The 19,463-nt window shown below is 41.0% G+C and overlaps 1 protein-coding gene and 1 long non-coding RNA gene across 2 annotated transcripts in view; both read right to left on the bottom strand.

The window, feature by feature from the left end:
* Positions 1 to 7,168: 7,168 nt before the first annotated feature.
* Positions 7,169 to 13,641, bottom strand: LOC102799261 (protein phosphatase 1 regulatory subunit 29-like). The gene is made up of 4 exons (XM_006803770.2): positions 13,253 to 13,641; positions 12,571 to 12,720; positions 10,894 to 11,885; positions 7,169 to 10,474 (listed from the first exon to the last, which is right to left on the bottom strand). The coding sequence occupies exons 1-4, from the start codon at positions 13,448 to 13,450 to the stop codon at positions 8,860 to 8,862; spliced, it is 2,955 nt and encodes a 984-aa protein (XP_006803833.2). The 5' UTR covers positions 13,451 to 13,641; the 3' UTR covers positions 7,169 to 8,859.
* Positions 13,642 to 13,705: 64 nt separating this feature from the next.
* The window catches only part of LOC102799068 (uncharacterized), a 277,982-nt gene continuing 272,224 nt past the window's right edge, over positions 13,706 to 19,463 (bottom strand). Inside the window, exon 5 of the long non-coding RNA XR_437403.3 lies at positions 13,706 to 13,770. This is a non-coding gene — a long non-coding RNA (uncharacterized LOC102799068). The remainder of the gene's footprint in view (positions 13,771 to 19,463) is intronic.

Raw genomic sequence — 19,463 nt, 5'->3', positions numbered from 1 at the left:
CTGCTGTTTCAGCGGTTTTCTGTCTTCATTAATGTCTAAAGTGACAGCAGAACTGTATGTTTTAGGTTTTAAGAAATCACTCTGTTAGAACATGGTCATTGTCATTAGATGGAAATTAGCCAGCTAACTTCCTGCTAACTTCTAAAAATCCTCTTTTTCGTGGATGCTAGGATGTTTAGCTTTATCACGAGACCTGGGTGAGCAGCCACACTCATCATTTTACTGAAGATGATAAAATCTGGGCTGTTTTAAAGTCTCGGTGATGCTAAAGTGCTTGTTTGAACCCAGAAATACCCAACAACTTTATATTTAGCTTCTTTGTTCGCTGTATTAAAAATACATCTTTTTGATATCAAATGATTCTTTTTGATACATACTGTATTTGAAAGATATTTCAGTTATGTTATACTCAGTGCTGTGGGCTGCTGTGCAGTATTGATGCAAGCACTTTCTATCCAATTTCCCATTTTTTGTGTAATATTTGATCGTCTAAGAAGTTCCTTTTGCTTCAAACAAGGAAAAACACAATTAGATTTTGATCTTTTTGTGGAATTTGCTGACTAAAGAAAATGTATAACATTTTCAAGCCTTGTTCTCTATATGTAGACATGAGCTGCAGAGCACAGCCTCAACCTAACCAATGTGCAGGTGCATCACAGATGTTTTCAGCTTCAGTGACTTACACAAGGATATTTGTGACAGTCAGCTCCAAACCTGGATAGTTAAACTGCAGACTCTGTGTGTAATTCTGCCTCTTGTTTGCAGCGCTGTGTGTCAAGGTCATTCACACAAAGGGATTTACCAGTGGGAGATTAATAGCGCAGATGCTGAGGTGCCATAGTTTACTTTGTGGACTTGTGTTGGAGACTTGAGGTGTTAGATGGACTTCCCTTCGCAGTCGTTTTTGTCGCATTTGTTTCTAGTTCATCGCTGTTTGTTTGCCCATCCTTTTCTCTCCCTCAACCTCTTTTGTTTTCCTCATTGCTCACTCAAATCAGGAAACAGCTGCGATGCAGTTACAATAACACTAGAGTTTAAACGCTAAAATTCAGAGCCTTGCCTTTACTTAACCTGGCTCTGTGTGCTGTCTGGCTACATTTATTTTCCCCCTTACCCCCTGCTGCAGAGCAGTAGTGGGGAAAACTAGCACACCAGCCTTGATGTGAGAAAGCTAACCTGCTGGCTTTTTGGTAATCAGGCAACACTGGGCAGAGTGCTGCCGAACAGGAAGCGAGGACGTGACATATGGCGGCGGATATTCACTTGGCGATGAGGTGCGTGAACATGTATGTAATTATAGTAATTATAATACAACAGAGCAGTCATTGTATATGTGAGACATGCGTATGGCTGACTGTGTGCATTGTAATTGCATACATGTGAATGAAAATCACATGACATGGCTGCACAAAATTACAATCTATGCTTGTGTGTATGTTGATACGTGTGTCTGTGTGTGTGCATGAGTGGCAGCACGCGGGTGAATGAGTGCAGCCGTATTGGAGAGCCCTGCAGAATGAAAGGCAGATTAATTAAAAATGCTTCAGATACCCAGCCTCCGCTGTTACTCCCTCAACAGAACGGACCTTCATAACAAAATCCCTCAAGTCATACACAGACACACACACAGAGCGATATAAATGCTACCCAGTCCACTGATAAGAACACACAGCTCATGCAGAGCTGTATTGTCAGACACAACAGGTTTGATTGAGACAAAAAATACATACATACACATGCACACTGTCGCCATGACACAAAACACGCACGTTCAGTACAGTGCTGTGCAGACGCTTTAGACACTTGCGTTAATTGGAACTGGTAATACATCTGATTGGTTCCCTGACAACATCCCAAACCTACTGCTGAGAAATTCGAAAAACAAAACTATCTTTACTGGCAAAAAAGAACAAGGAGTCCTGCAACAGATGGTGCTGTATGGCCCCCAGGAAACATCTTCAAGTCACACAAAAAGACAGAAGACAGTGAGACAGCATAAATCCACAGAAGAACTGTGGCAAGTTCTCAAAGATGCTTTGGGGGACCTACCAGCCGAGTACACTGAAGAAGTGTAACAAACATCTGTGCCAGTTTAAAGAACAAAGGTGATCACACTAAATATTGACTTGAACCCCCTGCCTTGTACAACACTTTGGATTATATGACATTTTTTTAAGCATCTCTAATTTATCTTTAATGCCTACAAATTTTGTGGCAATGTTCATTCCAGTAGCAGAGCAGTGCTGTCTTCTTGAAGTTAACTGCCTCAATTTAAAAACTGAGAAACAAGGTCCTTGAAAAGCCCAGCGGTGATGAAAGCTTCAGCGTGACAGGCATATTATCAGCTCTTCTACACGGCTCTGTGTGTGTGTGTGTGTGTGTGTGTGTGTGAGTGAGAGAGAGAGAGAGAGAGAGAGAGACTTTGATTGTCCAAAGGTGAATCAAATCCTACTTTTTCACACGTACAATAACTGTGGTGATATTTTGTGCTCTCATTTGATCTGTGTCTGCAGAGCAGGAGGGCTTCTGCAGGTGTGATTAAACATACGTCGCTGCTACAACTATTCATTTTAAGGTGGGACAGATCAGAAGGACCCATGAGAACTCAACATAACATTCACAGTAAGTGATTTCATTCTACAGGAAGTACAGACTGGAACAGAGTATGAGAATTACAACAGCGAAAACAGGAACAGTGCAGAAAAGAAACACCAATTATACAGGGAGGTAAATACAGAAACAAAAACAGACACTCGGGCTCTTAGGCCTGTAAAGACACTGAGTTCATTTCTACAGATGTTTGGTTCCACTCCATCTGCATATAAAACTCGCCGTTTTGGCACTTTTAAGACCATATGTGTCTGTAAACGTGGATAGAAATATATTCAGTCCATGTTTTGTGTAGGCAAGTGTGAATATGGTCTGTGTGTGTGTGTGTGTGCCAAGGTGTTTTTGTGTACATATGTGTGTAGGTATATATGCTCATGTGTGGGAAGGTGTATGTAGTGTGTGTTCTTACATTTTATGTCCATAAAGTGTTACTCTAAACTATTCAAACACGTACAGTATATTCATTGATTCTCTACATTAGCGTTTGTGTGTTTTGTGGAGTTGTGTGAGAGTGTGTGTTTGTCACAGTTGGCCACCGGTAAAAAAACTCTTCTGTTTTTGTTGCGTGTTGGTTTCGCGAGGCAACTCCCTCCGTCAGTCTCTCTTGTTCGGTTGACAGTGAGCCGAAAGGTCAGCGGATCGACCGTCAACCCACAAATAAATCAACAAACTGACGACTCAACTTCAACAGCAGACAGACATTTTTAAAATCACAGTCCTGCTTCCTCTGTGGAGCCAGTCAAATAGCCAAAGACAAAAGTCAATTCGGGGTTCTTCGGGGGTTTGGACTTGTTATCTAGCCTCTAGTTTGATATAGACAAGTCACAGAGCTTCTTTCTCAGTGTCAATAAGCAATAGAGTTTCACAGTGCTTAAAATTTAAAGTGTTGAAAGTAGTTAATTAGTCTGACACCTCTGGAAGGGGTGTGAAATGGTGTTTTTCAAATGGGGGTGGGGGGCAGAAGTGACTGTTATTTGGCAGAGATCAGAAATGATAGTTAATGTAAGTATGACCATCCAGGGTAGAAAACTAGCCTGGCATCACCAGACAAACTCGGGAATGTCAAATAGTCTGAAACTTCTTGGTTCACTTTTGATTTCCAGCAGGAGCAGGATAAAATGTTTCTGGATGCAATCAGATAGACTGGAAACCACAGTGAATTCCTCATTAGCTCTCAGGTAACTGCTAGCTTGGCTGATAACCTAGCGAAACCAATGGTGAACTGCACCAAACACTTTAATTGAAAGTCTGTGCTTCTTGAAAGTTGGAGTTTCTCCAAGTCTAAGAAAATTGCTTTCAGAAACTTCTTATCTTAATCGTATGCGAATCTTAAGCTTCCGCAACAGATCACTTGATTTACCAGATTGTGGTTCGTTCACTTCAGCTTCTAAATAGTCTGTGGTGAGACTGGAGGACCTTTGGCTCTGCCTGTCAATTAGTATTCATCACTATCCATGAAAACTCAAACTCCAAGTACAACAGCTCTGTCTGTACTTGGTTTAACCCAAATGTAACACGTAGTGTGGATAAAATGAGAATAGCACTGACCTGCTGATAACTGCTTTTCCATTATTACAGGTCCTTAGATCAGTATGTTGAAAACTGTGTTTATCAGAAAGCATCTGAACTAAAATAAACAAATACAGAAATTAAAGCATAGCTGAAAAAAATATCTCCAAGAGCAGTAGGGAGGGAGGGAGAGCTCAGAATGAACAGTAAATTAAACCTGGCCCGGGAAAGCAAGACTGTCCCATCGTGTCACGCTTTAACACAAAAAATGCACGTCTTCAAATTGCACCAAACTGTGGCTTCTGAAATGTAATCTGATCTAAAAATGTATCATATTTTACATGTTTACAACATAAATGGATTACTTTGTTTAGCAGAATGCAGATAAATGTGCCAAGATAGGTTTAGAGATTAAATTGTAAGGACGTTACACTTCCTGTAGCAGACTCCCATTTCCTACAGTGATATTAAACTCGAGGAGAACGGGCAAAAAGTTATATTTGCAGCATAGGCTTCTGTGGTCCATTACCTTGTTAATGGTAAAGGAAAAATAGGCAAAAAGGGATAGAGGGAGGAATTCAGGGAGGAGTTTACTTCAGCCAGATGCTATCTGTATAGTGTTATAATGTTTACAGCATTAATACAAAGCCAGTGTTTCCACTGCAGACTTGATCCTATGGAGTCATAAGTTTAATTAAAAAGGAGCAAAGAGACCTTGCTACCATTCCCTGGGAACCATTGCAACCCATTGGTTTCTGTGCCTGAGGTTCACATTTAGAACAACTACAACTCCAAAGGGAGGAAATGAGCAGGGTTGTTCTGTGATTTTCCATGACTATTGATTTGTGTTTTTCAATAAGCCTGAACTTTAAGAAACTTACGAAACTGAAATGAGAAGCCAAACTTGTGTAGCAATGACTCCCCGAGGCAGCCAGTGATATTGTCTAGAAACCACCATGAATTTGTTTGAGGCATATAGAAACTATCCTTCTAGTTTATAAGTTAATAAAAAGCTTTTAGACCAGAGCCATTCCTCCCAAAGTACCAGGACTAAAATCGTGATGTTAATGCCAGTTTTGTGGCACTAAAAAAAAGAAGCCTAGTGAATTATTTTTGTTCAGCACATAGACAATGCCTGATTACCAGTTTAATTGTACTCTTGAATTCCTCTCCTCTGGGTAAATGTAGTTGACTTGTGAGACTGCCACAAGCTGTGCTTTCTCAATTGTTCCCTGTTACCTTTGACTTCTGAAGGCCTACGATTTCATACATGACCATGGTTAATTACACAGACTGGAAAGAAGATGCACTCTATCAAATCCCAGGTTATAGAATCTGTACATTTGTCAGTATCAACCAGTGGAAGTAAAGAGGAGCAAAGCTTGGTCACCATGTATGAACTCCTCTCCGGGGCAGAGGAAAAAGTCTGCTTGGAGAAAAGCTTGGTTAAAGAGTAATTTTATAGATTTAAATAAACACTGGACTGGTGGACAAAAGTGAGTGATGGTCTTGGTAATGGTGTGACGTATGGCAAATTGGAAACTATGAATAATTCCATGAATAACTGAGCTAATGTTATTCCTTACATCTAAAGAAATGCCTTCGGGGTACGTGAGGGTAACCTCAGCTCGATTCCCCTTCTTCTTCCAAGTGAAGCCATTATTTTTTTAAGAAGCTTCTACCCCTGCATAGCCTGTGGTACTAATTTAAAACTAATTGATTGGTGATTCCTTTTGTACGTTACAAATAGGGGAGCTGCCAGTAAAACTTGAACAAAGGGCAAAAATAGAACAGTAGGCACTTTATAAAAAAATGGACACGGTCCAACTGAGGGCCCAAGGGAATTCACACTGTGGATTTTTTATGCGCTACCACTCGCCCAAATTAGGTTCTATTGATCTAATGATAAAGTAATGACATTCTGCTGACATCCCATTGCAAACACCAGTGGGTCTATTGCACTGACTGCCACAGATGACATAGAAATGCCAGTTATTGCTCAAAATAATAGAATATCAAAAGCAAAAACATTCTCTGACTTGTATTTGTTTTGGTTTTTTTGGTCCAGGTTTTTGAGAGATTGTGCCATCATACTGCTGCAGTGGAAGTGAAGGTGATTTTCATTCAGACAAATTAAATATATTACAATCAGACATTTCTTTTAGTGACAAAGGGTGGCAAATCATAACATATTTGGATGGGACAATTTATGCAGAACAAAGTGCAGTGTTAAAAAAAAATCTAATAAAATGACATGTCCCAACTGCTTGTAAACATGATCATTTCTATTTCTCACAGCAGATTTGGGTCATTTGCGCTGACCTTTGCGACTCTGCCTATTCTTTAGACGTACATTTTATAGGTCAAAGAGTAAATAAATGCCCCATCAAACTCACACTTTCAATGGTGGATTGATTCAAGGCCTATCAAAACAATAACATCAGAGTAAATCCTGTGGAAAATCAAATAAGAATGCATTACTTGCATGCCTTGCAAACAGGCCAATCCAGACCAATCATACTCAAAGCAGAAAGAACATAGCCCAAAAGGTTATAGCCTAATTTCACCTCCACCTGCACAAGTGAAGGTGAATGACTTTTTATTTTTCAGGCCAGTGTCTGACTATCATTCCTGCCTGCAAAAAATAGAGGGAAATGCAAAATGATGAGACATTATATAAATAAAAAATGGATAGACAGCGAAACAAGGCTATCTGTTATTAATTTCAGTCAAGCTCTGAATCCTGGAGAGTTAATAATATCAGCAGAGCCTTCTGACCTCAGATGATGGTACAACATCAGCCTTCACAAAAGTCATTAATTTATCCCATTAAGTTGGACAGAGTTGGCAGAAAAACAGAGGGAAATGAGTTATATTTGCATTTTGAGAATTTAGAGCTTCTAATAGAAATTTGGGCAGGAAATTAAAATGCTGTTTCAAAGTACAGTTTCAAAGTAATATTTTGAAAGCTTTGATAGGGGTAAAATTACTTAAGAACTACTCGTTTGTTTGTTTTTTCACATTTATAGGACTGAGATAAGTATTTGTTTCTTTGTGTTTCATCAGAATGCTCAGTGTAAGGGAAACAAGCTTTTGCATCATTAAGGTCCCTTGTTTAGTCCACAACAGTCCCAAGCCTTGCTCCTCTAATCCATTTTCATTGTAATAACCATAGTTTTAAACCCTAATCCTAAATAAACCAAGGCTGCAACTTTCCTTTGTTTTCTTTATACTTTGCTGACCACAATGGAAAAGATTATAATGAAAACCTGTAAAGTCATACCTCCCAAGGGCACTTTGGTCCAGGTCTAGTGAGCTACCAGCTTCCACCCAGAGCACAAGGTGGTCATATATAGTGTAGCGTCAGAGTGCATCCCTGGGGTCTTCACCCTGCGTATTATTCATTTCATCTTAATGTGTAGTAGTGAAAGCATTTCACTTTTTTGATTTTAGGGTTCTGTGCATCCTTGCATTCAGTTGATTCAAAGGCAACTGACAATACACTGAAGTCTGTCTGCATAACGGGGAAATTGTTAAAAATGAGATGCTGCTACAGTAAACCCTTACTTATTCTTAGTCTGCCTCTATTCCTAAACATGATTACCATTTTCTTTCATATAGGAGCTAATGCCTGTCCTGTAAACCTGCATAACTCAACCTAAAGTAATTTCTGCAAGACTTGGACTATTGAAATGTAAATTTTTCATCTCATAACTTCCCTTATGAAAAGAAATATGCTACAACTGTAAATAAGAAATGGGCTATGGGACAAAAATGCCTGTGGGTCTTCATGCTATCTCAACAGACAACACACAGTTATGTACCCACTCACATTCACTCATAACGTCCTGACTTTGTTGTTATCCATATATTAGCTGTACAGGCTTTGCTACCTTGGATGAGCCTGAGAATAATAAACGACTCACCGACAACCAGAACTTTACTCTTTCACACACAAGTAATCACTCAAGCATGCAGAAACTGTACGTGCATGTCCGTACACTACTGAACATCTGTTTGTAGGTGCTTCAAATCAATGAGTGTGCGCAACACAAAGCGTTCCTGAACTATTCTCACACTGGCTAATCGCCAGAAAGAACAATTAACCTGATAAGTATCATTTAATGTCCTCCCTAAAGAGGGAGATTCAGGCTTTTCTAAAACAAAACACACCTAATTCTTCACCCTGCTTCCTCATTACCATCCTAAATGATGCTTCTATAGGACAGCAGGTACTGCCGTGCCACGGAATGATTGTTTTGTGAATAACGGCTTGATGGGATTAGAGAAAAAACGGATGGCGCTTAAGTCATGGTGGGTGCTGTTTCTGGGGAGATAGCTGAGCTCCAGTTTGCCAGCAGTGAGGTAGAAGACGTTTGCTTGTCATCACCTCGCCTTTGATCATTAGTGATTAGTCAACAGGTCTGTGAAGCCTGAAAGGACCAAAGTGCCCAGGGTGAGGCAGGATTCTCGTTAAAAACCATTCGTGTTGAGGTGAGGACAGAGGAGAACCTTGGAAATAGCCTCTGAAAATGTCAATGAATTTTCACAAAATCAATTTTTAAAAATCACCAGGTGAATACCTCTTTAATTCTTGAACAGGCGCCTGAATGACCTGTGTCGCTAGACACCTCTGAGGAAACATTATCTGTCTTGCTACATTAATATGTTCCTCTTCAGTAGTCTGCTGTTGGCATTCATTCCACAATCTCCCTTAGGACATAAACTTTGCTCCTCAGCTCACAGCTTCTGCTGGGCGGAAACACCTTTCCAGTAGTCCAAAATATCATGAAGGTCCTCGTCCTTGGCAAACTGCACCTTCTTGCGCAGAGCATGCCCTGCTGCTATATAGGATGCTTCCTCTCTAGGACTTTTCTTGTAAGGTCGGAATCGCTCCCAGATTCGCAGTGTGCTCTCAGATGAGTACTCTGGACTGGAAGAGTAGCCAGAGTTGTAGTTGTGGTGACGAGAAGGTGAGAGCTGGGAGTAGGTGGATGTGGCATCCCTCTTGGTGCGCCCAAGTGGCTTGAGAAACGAAGCCTTTTGGGATGGTGAAGGCGATTCGTTGCCACCCTCATAGTAGAGTGCAGGAAAGGAGTGGCGGTGCTCAGAGCTATGATAGTCTGGCTGAACTTCCAAGTGCTGCTGTTGCTGCTGTCCAGAGCTTACAGCGCCACCTCCATTCCCACTATTACATCCCATTCCTCCCCCATTTAAGCTCAGGCCTCCGCCATTAATATTTCCCATTCCATTTCCATTACAGCCTCCTATTCCACCACCTCCTCCACTTCCTCCCGCTCCAACACAACCCACGGGGCTACCCTTTTCTCCTGGGTACTTGGGAGGATCACTGCGCTGCTCAGGGATGTCCACACTATACACTCTTGTGTTCTTGGCAGAGCTTGCAGAAGGGGGACCACAGCGGTTCTTAACCACAGCAGTGTCTGCGCTCAGTTGCCTCTGAAGGGGCCGCACTGCATTGGCTGGGGGTGGATCACGGTAAGGAGGGGAGAGAAATCCACCCCCGCTGATACCAGGCCGCTCAGATAAGGGCATGACCAGGGGCACTGGGGCCATTGAAGGCGGGTGAGGCTGTTGATGGAGCTGTGGATGAGGCTGAGAATGGGGCTGAGAATGGGACTGAGGATGTGGCTGAGGATGTGGTTGAGGAATTGGCTGAGGATGAGGTTGTGGATGAGGTTGAAGGTGAGGCTTAGGGTGCACCTTTGGAGAGGAAGCCATGATCTGATCTCCAGGATGACCTGGAGAGAGGGGGAGAAGGTTGCGCGGGAGCGATGCTATGCAAGGAGGCTGGGAGGACACAGAACTGGTATTGTCAGCTGTGGTCACAGCATTAGCTGAGGCATCCAGCTTCAGGGCATCAATGCAGTTGTTGATGATCTGGTTCACCTTATCAACCTCCTTGGCAATGGTGGAGATCTCTGATGCTGAGCCACGACCGTCATCATCTGAATCCTCCCCAGCCTCCGTCCCATTCTCAGCCCCACCTCGCATATCCACAACTACTTCCCCTCCTGGCCCTGCTCCTCCAGCTGCCATCACTGCCTCCCTGCCTTCCCCTGTCATTCCCGTTGTCCTTATATCCATGTAGTTACCCTTGCCACCCATAGCCTCAGAGAAGGCAGTGGCCATTTTTTCCACCTGTGGCAAGGTGGAGAGGCGGGAAGAACTGGTATTGGCTGAACCGTGAAGCATGCCTGTGCTAGAGGTGGCAGATTGGGGCAGCTTGGCTCCTGCACCGCCTGAATGGTGATGCTGGTGGTGAGCCTGCTCCTGAAGACGCTGCATGGCATTTGGGTCATTGACTACAGCTGCAGCTGCTTCTGGGCCATACCTAAAAAAAAGGGTCAGATTTACTTTTAAACAAACAATACTCTGTTTCCATAGTGCGTACCTTTTCTAAAAACTGGTTTCCCTTCAGTGATGGCCTAAGATGACAAAATCCTTGCTTTTTTAATTAAAGCTTAAAGAATTATAAAAATGACCTAAAGACTCAATAAAGAGTATGACTGATTTTTTTAAGCCATTGCTTGCAGTTAGAATAAATGAGCACTTTCATAAATTCAAAAAGAAATGCACTGCAGCAAAACAACTAATGAAGAGATAATGAAATAATAAATTGTTCCAAAGAAGTCAATTACACCCACAGGACATAGTCATGTCAGTTTGTGGCTACAACATCCAAAGATGCATGACAGAAGATTCTATTGTGATCCCCAAAACTTTGATTAACAAACATGCACTGTCTCATACCTCATTTCCAAAATTGTTTTCTTCACACTAATTGCTTTTTCCTTCTCTTCCTGGATGCGTCGGCGCCTCAGACAGTAATAGACAAATCCAAGAACAATGACCATGCCAAACAGACATCCCAGGATGGTCATGATGTAGTGGGTTGTTGTGGAAGGATTCGTTTGGTGGTCCAGTGGCCCAGTAGCTCGTGTGGTAAAAGACATGCAGGTGTGGTTGTACTTTTGAGACTTCCTTACAGAAGCCACACAACAGGTGTAATTGGTCTGTGGTTTCAGCCCCTTCAAAGTTATCGTAGCTTTGCTTGACTTGAGGGATATGTCCTCTTCAAGAGAAGTGTTGTTATACCGGGAGAGAACATACATCTTACTGTAGGGATGTGGGATCTTGACTATTAGTGAAGCTGTGTACGGAGTGACTGTTTGAAGCTTCATAGAAATTTGAGGGTTATAGATAGGGTCAGCAGTGGATGAGGTGGTTGGCTGATGGTACACACCTTGGTCTTGGTCCAAACCCATCCCTGAGCCATCTTGATCTGGCATCTGAGAGGTCATCCCTGGAATTATCACACCATCACGACACATTGATAATAGTATGTTCCGAGCATTTCTTCCATTTCCATACCCGGGGCTCAAGAGTGGATAACCAGTCATTTCTGGAGGTGTTTCACACTGGAGACGGTCATAGGTGCGGGTGACATTGTTAAACTCATCCAGCCAAGTGAGAAAACTGTAAAGATCGCAGCCACAGTGGAACGGGTTTCCACCTAGTTCACATACTGTCAGTCTGCTGAGAACCGTTAAAGTAGATGGGTCAAGACGGGCCAACTTGTTGGAAGATAAGTCTAGGCTGTTGAGGTTGGGACACTCCCAGAAGGCATTGGTGGCAATGACCTCAATGAGGTTGTGTTGCAAGAAGAGGCACTGCATTCGACCCAGACCTCTCAACATGCCCTCAGTCAGGTTGGTGAGTTTGTTGTAGCCCAGCTGAAGAACCTGGGGCAAGGAGACAATCGGCTGTTAAAATATATGTTAAGTTGTTCACCACATTTTCATTAATTGGTTGTTGCTTTTCTGTAGAGGATGTCAGAACACAGTTTAAGCTGAAACAATTTGGGAACATTTTGCTGCATTATCTAACCAAGTGTTAAGACATGAGTGATTCAACCGGACAAACATCTGAAATGATATACACAAGAAATTCACACATTCATTTGCTGTTAACACTTACATTTAGCATGGTCTAAATGGGATTCATATTTAACCTCCTAAGACCCAAACTCTTCCATGGCATTTTTCAATTTCTCTTTGATATTTGGGGGTATTGGGACCTGATGAATGTTTTTTACCTAATTTTTGTTTTTAAGAAAAATGAGAGCCACATATGAGGATATTCATTCAAAATTTCGATAGAGCAGTTGCAGTATAATGTTCTTGTAAGTGGATATCAGGCCCTTGTAGAGCAAAATTTAAATAACCCAAAATGTGATGTCCACATATGTGGACGCCAGGTCCTAGGAGGTTAAAGACTTTACTCATTTTTCATCCACTTTTGCAGGAATATCAGAGAACTTTCTGAAAGTCTTAAGAAACGTCTATTATTTCCTTATGTACAGGTGAAGAAATAAAGTTTAAAAAAAGAGAGAAAAAGGTAAAAGCAGTTTCACTTTTGGCTTCAGACCTGTAGGTTGGCCTGTCCAGCAAAGGCGCCATCTTCAATGTAGCTGATTTCATTCTTGGTTAGATTGAGGTCAGTAAGGTTTGTAAAGCGGTACATGGAGGTAAAGAGCACGGCCTTAAGTTTATTCTCATTCAGCCTCAGGTCATGCACCTAAGAGAGACAAGACAACAGTTCACTTTACTTTTTCTGTTATAAGGGGAAGACCTAAAAAGACAGAAGCATATTGGAACCCACGTTTTTGCTTAATGAGAAATTTCCCCAGTTAGACGTCTCATTCCCCCAGTAATCACAGCGCATTTGTAAGCTCTTGTACACTGCTTCTGAAACATCTAGATTATGTAGGTGTTTATGCTATCTCAGTTAGGTAAAACATATTCATATTACGTTGTCTCGTTTTAATCACTTACACTGGCAATTGTGCAGTGTTACGCCAACTAAAATATATGTTGCTTTCATTATAAGATGTCAGCGACATCATACATTTGAGTACATTACAATACCAACTATAGTTAGGGAACAGACATAAAACAGCCTTCACATTCACATAGTTTACAATGACCATTACACTGAGTGTAAGAACATTAGAATCACTGATTTCTAGTCAACATCATCATGAGGCACAGGTTCAGCAGAGGTTGCTATAGTGATAGAGCACAACTGGCCTGCAGATAGTCATACTGACCGTGCTGTTGATGTGCTGGGGGATGGTCTCATATGGAGGCTGGTTCTGACTGCAGATAGCAAGCCAAACGTAACCTTTTTCCCCCTCTATCAGCCAGCAATCCCCTTCCACTGTGCCAGACAGGTGGAGGAGCAACAGTGCAGGGAGCAGGAGCGAGAGACACAGGGTTGGAGAGGGAGGGGACAGTCTGCTGGCCATGGTTTGGATGTCTGAGTGCCACCTCAGTAGAAGGGTGGGGGGGTCGGGGAAAGGATAGAGCAGCAGTTCAAGTTCAACGCTGGAACCGATGCAAATCGGGAGGCAAGTTTAAATAGACAGAGCAGTTAATGTAAAGGCTTCCTTCTCAACAATTAGAGCTGAGGTTGCAGCATGGCAGCAAGTCCTGTCCCCATTTTAGGTGTTCCATGTCAAAGGGTTTTGGAGACTGTCAACCCAGCAGCTACTCATGGCCCCGTAAAACCGTATGACTCGATAGCACCAACGAGGACGTGCTCGATCTCAGACGAAAGGTAGAATCCCTGTACAACATAGACAGGAAGAGACAAGAAGGGAGAGGGAAAATTAACAGCGTTCATGACAGAATGATTAAGAGTAGGCAGAAAATTCTAATGCAGTTCATATATCCCCAGATGGTTTGGAATTAACTGAGTGCAGGTCTTATTAAAGCATAGGAATACATTTTTTTTTTAAAGTATGACTCTAATACCCATGTTACCCAATCTTTTCAAGGTAATGCACCACAGTAATAAATCCATTAACTGCCATGATTACTCCATTAAGTCTTAATAAAGCCCAGAGAAATATAGTATTACTTTTCAAATGAAACCAGACTTTTTACGCTCTGTAATTACTCATAATCACGAACAGCGCTACAGTACAAGAAGCTGCAAGTTCTTCCATTTAGACATCATGATGGACTAATAAAAATGTAAATCACCAATAATATAAAAGCGACGGCGGTTGTCTAATGTGTTTTTGTCATTGTTTACAAGGCTCACCAGCTCGCAGCTGCAGTTCTATTACTTTAACTCTAAGGTATATGATGAAACAATAACAATTTAATAGCTGAGGCTTTACAGGGGTAAAAACAGAAAGATGGGCTAAGTGGAAAACAGAGAAGGGATGATGTAATTTGCATGTTTTAACAGGATGCTAGCTGACATTTAGCCAGTTACCTTTCTCTGGGGATTAACCATGGTTTAGGCTCTAATCCAGCGTAAAATATTATGTATCTCATCAAAACAGCAGCAGCTCTTTTAATTATTTTTCAAAGTTTTGATTTCCTCCCAGGGGAAAGTTATCTAGCCAAAACATGAATGACAGCTAATTGATAGTGACAACAACTGTGAAATAGACTTGCTCAATTCCAAATACACTTCCCTTTGTCCTTTTTTAAAAAACGTACATTTATTTATGTTTTTAGGTTGTCTCAAGTAGATGAAGGGAATCTGATGTGTCTCAAGGAAGTGAAGCACTGACACGGTGTAAACCAGGAGAAACAGAAGAGAGATTTGGGTGCTTCTGTTCAAGTGACCCGTTTGTGATAATCTGTTCTTCCCTCCTTTTCTTTCTCATCATCTGTCTCTTTGCACATCTTAGTTAGCCTCACAGGGAAAAGGCTTCCCTTCACATTATTCTGTGAAATTGATATTGGCATTTCAGTTCCTCCACCAGAGGCCTTTAACCTGCGTTTGACCCAGACTTGCTGTCATCCTCATGAGTGCATGAAACGCACAAAAGGAAACAAAAAAAAAGAAATGTACAACTTAACCGTTGCGAAACAACAGCTAGTTATCCCCATCAACAGTGTAATTAGGAAAGTCATTCATTAATCATCTGTTATGGATTGGACTTTGAAGTGATTGTACTTGTGTGTATGCGAGCCTTACTTCATTGCATTTCTCGATGAAAAGATGCAGCTAAAGTGAATCATTCATCAAACAACGATTTGGACATTGATCATCATGCCATGCTGACACTGACACAGATTCTCATCCTTCTTCTTTCATCCCGTTCCTGAACTGCTTCCCTCTTCGCTCTTTGAAAACATCTCCAAGGCTGGTAATACGATGTAGTGACACAATTCTGATCTTATTTTTCCTCTTAGGTTTTAATGGAATGGACCGACAAAGCCTCTGGCTCAATTCTGCAGTTTAAGAAGATTTCAGAAGCTAGAAAAATAATTTTGAATAATTAAAAAAAACCTGAGTGTGTCATGCTTGTGATTACCGTAAGGCTGTTTTTCCCCCGTTGGGAACTCATATTCACATCATATCTGATACAACATGACTGGTAGCCTGACGTGATATTTACTGTGCTGAAAAACATGAAAGTCTAGTCAGTCAGGACCCACTTGAAAGCTAGTTGTTTACTGCAGAGCCCCGTAACAACAACTTCCACAGTATTTTTAATTTATAATGCTGTAATGATCATGACCACACTAGTCCATTCTGTCTTATCGTCCGGTTTAGTCTCGTGTCTCTCCCTCCATCTCTGCATATAACGCAAATTTGCTGTTATCTGACTTCCTGTATCTTTTCTGCCCAGCTTTTTCTCCTGTCTGCTTTGTTTTTAAGCCTGCTTATCTCTGCTGCCTTTCAGCTAGAGATACAAATGAATATACTTCATCACCAAAACATAACCTGACACCTTTTGTGCGCCATCGCCTCCCCTCCTCACCGCTTGCATGATATTCATGCCATCAGTTTTATTTTAACAAGAAAACAAAGGGAGCGACAGCCTTGTTTCCCACCTTCTTTTCTTCTTCAAACACGGCTCTCATTGTTTTTAATTACTGTCCATGAGAGCTGAGCTTTAATTAGAGTTTTGTATCTGACAAACAGAATTAATGATGTCAGGTCACCATGAAAATGGAAATCACATAAAGTAAGACCACGTTTTTCAGTGGTAGAAGCTGTGCTGTCTGACGTTTCTGACTCTGTGAATATGAACACCCTGTAACAAAGGCTAGAACTAGGCAGACTCCAAGAGCTAACCAGCTGTTTAAAATTAATGTCACTTATATATTTATTTGTTAATTTTTTGAGTAACTTGCTACTACATTCTACATTCTAGCTTGTCTTAGCTTTAGCTGCTCTAAGATCAGAAAAAAACTTGTGTGTTATTATACATATACGAATATCACACACACACACACACACACACACACACACACACACACACACACACATACACACATATATATATATATATATATATATATATATATATATATATATATATATATATATATATATATATATATACACACATAGCCAGCTGGTCGAGTAGTCAAGTCTTCCCAGCCAGGTACTAAGGATGGGAAACACCATAGAGGCAGAGCAGAGAATTAGGCCTATTGACACCATCTGTGAATCCTAACCTGTTTTACATTCAAAAGCTGCAGCTGTGTTCCTCACTTCTTTCTCATCTTTCCTTTCAACATTCTTGAAGCCGCTGCACTGTTATTCATGTTCATCCCCTTTCATGTCTACTTCGTTTTTCTGAACTTCATTTTATTTCAAAATTGGTTTTCTTCTGTTGCTTTCTAGCTTTTCCTTTGTTCTAATAGCTTTCTCATTTCCTGCAGCATGGTCATGTTCAAAAGTAATTGGACAATTGACTGATAGAAAGTTGCGTGGCCAGATGAGTCCTGTTGCTTCATTATTTCATGACAAATTAAGCAGATAAAAGAGATTTCAAGAGTTCAAATTGCATCAGTAAATTCTCCAATTACCTTTGAGCCCCTGAAAATGGGGAATTAAGTCTAAAAATGGCCGTAATTCCTAAACAATAAATGCAATTGTTGCAATCTAATTAAAACTAGAAGTCTGCTCTTTAAACACATATTGGTGGTGTACAGACGCAAAATTACCACAAACGCGTTTACCATAGACACAGTCCCACAGGAAGAGTAGACCAGAGTGGAAGTTTTATCTGCTTAGTGCTTTCAGCCTCTTGCTATGCTCTGTTAAAGCTGGGAGGATTTTGCCAGTTTAAAAGTTATAAAAGCAGAGCTGCACAGGACATCAGTGCTGATTTATGTCACTGATCAGTGTGATGTTAGCAACAACAATGCACAGGACTCAGCTTAAAATTCTTTGTCTTGTTTAAAAATGACTCCCCCTCTTCTTCACTCTGTTCCCTCATATTAAAAAAACATTTTTATAAAGGATCTTGACTTTCATTTTTTATTTTTTATGATTCTTGATCTAATTACGTGAGAAAATGCAATAATTCTTATTGCAGTTTTTTTGCAAAACCCCAGCTTAGTTCAATTTTCTTGCTTACTGAATCAAGAAGTCACTTAAATAGAACCTGTGTGACAAAGTGAAGTAGGTTAAAAGACCTGATAAAGCAACACATCATTACACAATCTAAAAAAACAGCTCAGAAATGGCTGATAGTTGCCAATTACTTTGTTTCTAAGACTCCGGGACTCCAGCGAACCAAAGTGAGAGCCATTATCCACTAAAGGGGAAAACTTGGAACAGAGATGAACCTTCTCAACAGTGACACTTGCAAACATGGTGGTGGTAGTGTGATGGCCTGCGGCAGCTTTGTTGCTTCAGGATATGGATGACTTGCTGTAACTGATGGAACTATGAACTTTGCTCTCTACCAGAAAATCATAAAAGAGACTGTCCGGCCATCAGTTTATGCCCTGAAGCTCAAGCAGACTCAGGTCATGCAGCAGGACAGTAGTCTGAAACATAGCAACAAGTCCACATCTGAATGATTAAAAAAGACAAAAACAAAATTAAGATTTTAGAGTAGTCAAGGTCCAGACTTGAATCACGTAGAGATCCTTTCTCATGACCTTCAACAGGCGGTTCATGCTTGAAAACATTAAAACTGCTACACTGTATCTGAATTAAAACAACCGTCTAAACAATAATGGCCCAAAATTCCTTCACCTGTGAAAGAATCGTTGCCAGTAATCGCAAATGCTAAGTTGCATTTAAAATGTAGTCCCAGTGAATTCGTTTCAGTCACTGAACAGACTATTAAACATCAGCAGTTTCCTGTCCAGCTAATTGGCATATCCACTCAAAATGTGTCAGATTTACACAAGCTCTACTCAGTGACTCCCTGAATTTCGTAGAACAACTTTGATCCATCACCAAACACCAGCAACGAATGTTTCGTTTCGGGTGATTTTATCTTTGCGCTCAGATGGCAGGAGGTCTGAGCTCTTTAGACCATCAGTGCCAGGCTGCAGTTTCTAAAGCTGACTTCACTCTTAATCTGACATATGGATGTTGTTTAGTTGTTGATTAGCATGGCCCTAGTGACAGTCCGTTCCAGACTGATGTACGATGAAACTCAGCCACGCTTAATGGTGCTCTCATTAACTTAACCCATGAGCATGCCTGAGGCTATTCACCTCAATAAGTTGAGTGATTGCAGGAGTGAGAGAGCTCTCTGCAGGATGAGCCTACATCATTCTAATTTTACAGTGTGTGTGTTGTTTTACCTGTGCCTTTGTGAGGACATAATGAGCTTAAGAACTTAAAGCTGAGGATACACTTTGGAGGGCATACTGTGTCTTAGCCAGTCCTAATTGATTTCATTACCATCTTACTTCCAATAACTTTCTGTCACAAAACTTAGAACCGACCACAAGCTATGATTTGTCAGCAGTAGGCTGCTGTGGCTGTTGGCCAAGTCACAATAACACTTAATCACTACGATCATCTAATCTGACATGGTAATTATCTCCAAATTAAAAACTAATAATAATAAAAAATAAAAAATACCAGCGTGACTCTTTTTTGCAGCAGCAGCAGCTGTGGATTTGTTTGTGGCACTTACACCTGGATTATAGTTAACAATATAACAGCTTTTTGTCTTTTCAGAACCAGTGTCCTGGTTTCTGTGGTTCCCAGGCTTTCAGCTTGATTCCATCACACGCTGCAAACCACTAAAACCTCTAATTTTGTCAGCTAGCCACGTTTGGTGATGTGACTAGTGTCAGAATGGTTATAAATTTGGCTGATTGAATGATTTCATTCCTCTTGAATAAATCTTCAGTTGGTAAAATACCAAAACTTTGGACTAAATACTCAGTTTCAAGGTATCCTATGGTGAGTTTTGCACCCTTAAAAGATGTCTAGCTTTGCGCAAATGATAGCACACACAGTTGCTTAAGGCTTTTTCACCCTTACTTGTTAAACATACCACATATTTTCCAGTAATTAGTTTTGTCTCT

This window comes from Neolamprologus brichardi, chromosome 6, assembly GCF_056152115.1.
Source record: "Neolamprologus brichardi isolate AB-2024 chromosome 6, ASM5615211v1, whole genome shotgun sequence".
NCBI classification, from domain to species: domain Eukaryota; kingdom Metazoa; phylum Chordata; class Actinopteri; order Cichliformes; family Cichlidae; genus Neolamprologus; species Neolamprologus brichardi.
The sequence above is the reverse complement of the archived record's forward strand: the minus strand, read 5'-3'. Positions and strand labels throughout refer to the sequence as shown.